Raw genomic sequence first — 4,267 nt, 5'->3', positions numbered from 1 at the left:
TGGTCACTACGAGGGTCGAACTCGCGACCTTGGCGTTATTAGCACCACGCTCTAACCAACTGAGCTAAGCGACCCTTTCTTTCGCTCTTCCGACCGTTACACAAGGTATTTATTTTTGCTCATCTTTGAACTCGATTTACAACACCAATACGATACATCCATCCACCATTTTAATACCAAAAAACGCGCCTTTTTTTTCTCTACAACATATATTTTTTTCAGCCCGAAAACTCTTATTTTGAATATTTTAGACATCACCCATGTCCCAACATTTCACCCTTGCTAATTTGCAGATGTCGCCAAATGCCATTGCAAATGTCGACATGTCAAACCCAAATGACATTTCAAATGTGTTCAAGTACCTTCTCAACACTGTTAACACGCTTCAAGAACGTGTTACAACTCACGACGACATTTTAAACGAATTGTCAACATTGCGTAATGAAAATGCAACATTAAAGGCCGAGATTGCTAATCTCCATGCCCAATTGAAATCAGCATCCAACAAATTGTCAACTGCCACTGATTCCAATGTTGTCTCCTCCTCTGCCACACTTGATCGTCCTTCTAATCAAGTTTCCACTGTCTCTGTGCCTACCTACAGTGCTGTTGCTGCCCGTGCTGGTCCCAAGCCAGTTACCAAAAAAAGAAAACTTGCTGCTAGTCGTACGTTCCAACCAGTGGACCCCTCTGCTCCTCGTGGGTTCGAGTACTTGTACTTGAATCGCAATCGTAAACTTACCCGTGCTGAAATCAGACGTAACCTGCGTCTGCTTGGTCTTGATCTGTCTCGTGTCTTGGACATCTGCTTCCCTGGCCCTAAGGTTATTGGTCTGCTCGTCCATGTTCTTTACAAAGAAGAGGTGATCTCTCTTCTCTCTGCCGCCAAGGTTCCGTTGGTTGACGGTTTTGATCCTTTGGATCCTGTCAACTTGGCTGATCCTGAGCTCCAGCATCTTTCGTTGGCTGACAAGGCTAATGAATGTGCTGAGCTCCAGTTCACTCGCTGCTCCCGTGCTCTCTCTCGTCTTGGTGCTGGCCGTGCTCACCTGGTGGGTCCCGTAGGTAAGTACTTTTCTACTAAGGGCTGGATCGATGAAGACTCTTTGAGTCAGATTCTGTCCTCCCTTCCCTCTCCTCTTTCTGCTTCTCGTGGTCGGGATCCAGGCGCTGCTTTCCGTGGCGACACGGTTATGTCAGATGCTTTGGTCTCTGATGCCGCTAGTGCTGGATCGCACTCATTATGAGTGAGGTCCAACACCTTTCTATAAGCCTTTGGAACGCGAATGGTCTTCGGACCACGACCGTCCATGAGGTCCTGTCTCATTGCCTCTCCTCTACACTCCTTTTCATTACCGAGACTTGGCTTCTTTCCCCTTCGCTCCTTCCTACAGATTGGATGCAGTATCATGTGTATGGTGTTCCTGTACCTTCGGCCAACCGTGGTTCGATGGGTGTTACAGCTCTGGTCTCTCCTTCTTGTCCCTTTCCTGTTTCTCAACTTCCTTCACCGAATCGGTATACCCTTTCGTTGAAGGTCGGATCCTTTCGCATTCATTGTTTGTATGTCCCTCCTCCTCTTTCTACCTCTGACTTTATTAATGTACTTTCTTCCATCCCCTCATTACCCAATACTTTTATTTGTGGCGACTTTAATGCTCGTCTTGGCGACCTCACTGGTGATGCATTGGTCTCTCCTCGTGGTGCTGCTATGGCTCGCTGGCTTGCTGATCGCTCACTTACCGTTCTGAACGGCCCACTGGCTCATGGTATTCCTACCTGGGTCGGGTTTCGTGATGATCGAGAGATGAGTAGCATCATTGACATGTTTTTAACAAACGCGTCATTGCTGTCTCCTCGCCTTGACATCGCGTCTGACTTGTCTCTTGGTTCTGACCATCGACTACTTACGCTGTCATTCTCTTTTGCTCAGTCAAGTGCCTCTGAGTCTTCATCTGTTACATCTGATGCTACTCTACATCCTCGTCGACTATGGAACTTGTCTCGCCTTGGTGAACCTGATCCTTGTCAGCTCTATCAAGATACCTTTCGTTCGTCCTCAGCTCCTTTGCTATCTCAACTGAAGAGGTTGGTTCAACACCCTCCTTCTTCACGTCCGCCTATTGACGACCTCAACGCGTCGCTCAACAACATTATCTACCGATCTCTTGACTCTTCTATCGGTGATCGTCCTCCTCGTCCATCCCATTGGAAAAAGTACTGGACACAACAATTACAAGATGCTGCTGATTACCGCAACCGGTGCTATCGTAGATGGCGTCGTGCCTTTGGTATCGACAAAGTCTATTGGTGGCATCAACATCAACAAGCAAATGTTTCCTTTCGTCAAGCTGTGACCAACGCCAAACGTCTGTCCTGGCAAGCATTCTGCAAGTCTCTCGAGTCTGACTTTACCAAAGCCATCTCCAAAGTCAAGCAGCTCAAACGACGACATCAGTCATCCGCATCCTTTTCACATCCTGATGGTCCGTCCAAGGCAGTTGAGGTCATGGCTAGTCACTTGGCTTCGGTCTTTGATGGCAGTCTACTACCTCCAACTCGCCCATTACCACCTCCATCTCCATCCTCTCTTGGTTTGCCTCTTGGTCTCCATGGTTCGTCTCCTTCTGGTTCATCCCCTTTTGGTACGTCTCCCTCTGGTCCTCCTGATTCAAGCAACTCTTTATTCACTCCTTTAACAATCCACACTTACATCGGTCAGCTCCCTACTCGTAAAGCTCCTGGTACTGATCACATCAAGGCCGAGATGCTCAAGCCGATCAGTACTGACCTGTCCCACTTACTGTCTTGGTTCTTTTCCTTGTGCTGCCAATGGTCTTACGTTCCTTCTCTTTGGCGGCATGCTCAAGTCTATCCGATCTTCAAGAAAGGTGATTCTTCGCTGCCGTCCAACTATCGCCCAATCTCACTGACCTCGGTGTTTCGAAAGCTCCTTGAGCTTAGTCTTGCTCCATGGCTCGCCTCGGTGTCGCCTCGACTTGATCTGGCTCAGGGTGGCTTTCGTCCTCGTCGCTCAGCTCTTGATCAGGCCTTGTGTCTTCATGAGTTGATGCAGTCCTATTACCGTCGCTCTCATCGGCTTCCTGTGGTGGCATTCCTGGATATTAAGTCGGCCTACGATACCGTCGACCGGCGTGTTATCTGGGATGCTCTCTCTCGCTCTGGTGCTGGTTCGTCTCCTTGTCTGCCTCTCTTGGTCCATCTGTTTGATGATGTCTCGGTGTCTGTCTTGGTGTCAAATCACTCGTCCGCTCCTTTTTCTCCTGTCACCGGTGTCTTGCAAGGTTCTGTTCTCAGTCCTCACTTGTACTCGGTGTACATCAACTCATTACCTTCTTTACTTCGTCAAGTCGCTGCTCCTGCCACCCATTTGGTCCCTTCCTCTGGTTCTGCTGATGCTGGTATGGTCCCAGTCAACTCTCTCCTCTTTGCTGACGATGTCGCAGTCATTGGCTCGGCAAAGTCAGTTAAAGAGATGCTCAAGCTCTGTGAAGATCACTCCTTGTCCCTTGGCTATAGATGGAATCCTCTGAAGTGTGCGGTGCTCAACCACCCCACTTCATCTTCATCATCTTCTGGTTCAACCCAACTAAAGCTCTATGGTACATCTCTTCCTTTGGTCGACAAATTCGTGTATCTTGGTATGCCGTTTGTCAAGACTGGTCTCTCTGCTGCTTCGGTGCTCTCTCTTCGTTCTCCTGGTGTTCTAAAGCTCATGTCCATCCTCAATTTGATAGGTGTCAACCGTCAAGGTTTCTCATTGTTGCTCTGTTCCCGGATCTATGCTACTTTTGTCCGTCCTAAATTCGAATATGGCCTCGCTATTTCCAAGTTTACCACTGCTCAAGTAAAAGAAATTGAACGTCTTCAAGATCGCTGCCTTCGTATGATGGTTGGTGGCCATGCCACCTCCTCTACATCAGTTATCAAGCATCTCTACTTTGCCATCTATGCATCACCGCATAGATGTGCTTACTACTCGTTTCTGCCTTCGTGCTCGCTCTCTGCCTCGCTCGTGTCTCCTGTCGCTGATGGTCTCCTCGGTGCCCGCCTGTCGTCTAACCATCCATTTGCAAAACAATCCGCTCTTCCTGGCTTTGCCTTCTCCTGCTCCGTCCTCCGATACTCGGCTCAAGACCTTCTTCCGCCAGTATCGTGAGCGTCAAGTCATCAATCTCGTCACCTCCACTACCCAGGTTCTCTTACGCGCATGTCGCCCTGCTCTGGTGGTTGATCCCATTCTTTA

The 4,267-nt window shown here is 48.8% G+C and overlaps 2 protein-coding genes and 1 non-coding gene across 3 annotated transcripts; 2 read left to right on the top strand and 1 right to left on the bottom strand.

Moving 5' to 3' along the window:
* On the bottom strand, positions 1-74 carry RO3G_19165. Its single transcript has one exon. It is a non-coding gene; the product is annotated as a tRNA-Ile (tRNA).
* A 186-nt stretch (positions 75-260) lies between these two features.
* RO3G_13449 (uncharacterized protein) lies at positions 261-1,247 on the top strand (the record flags this gene model as incomplete). The annotated part of the gene is made up of 1 exon (XM_067668033.1): positions 261-1,247. The coding sequence occupies one exon, from the start codon at positions 261-263 to the stop codon at positions 1,245-1,247; it is 987 nt and encodes a 328-aa protein (XP_067524134.1).
* Positions 1,248-1,711: 464 nt separating this feature from the next.
* On the top strand, positions 1,712-4,180 carry RO3G_13448 (uncharacterized protein; the record flags this gene model as incomplete). Its single annotated transcript, XM_067668032.1, has 1 exon — positions 1,712-4,180. The coding sequence occupies one exon, from the start codon at positions 1,712-1,714 to the stop codon at positions 4,178-4,180; it is 2,469 nt and encodes an 822-aa protein (XP_067524133.1).
* Positions 4,181-4,267: the final 87 nt, after the last annotated feature.

The sequence above is a fragment of the Rhizopus delemar genome, genomic scaffold (genome assembly GCF_000149305.1).
Source record: "Rhizopus delemar RA 99-880 supercont3.12 genomic scaffold, whole genome shotgun sequence".
In the NCBI taxonomy this organism is placed as follows: domain Eukaryota; kingdom Fungi; phylum Mucoromycota; class Mucoromycetes; order Mucorales; family Rhizopodaceae; genus Rhizopus; species Rhizopus delemar.
This window is presented reverse-complemented; position numbering and strand designations above follow the sequence as displayed.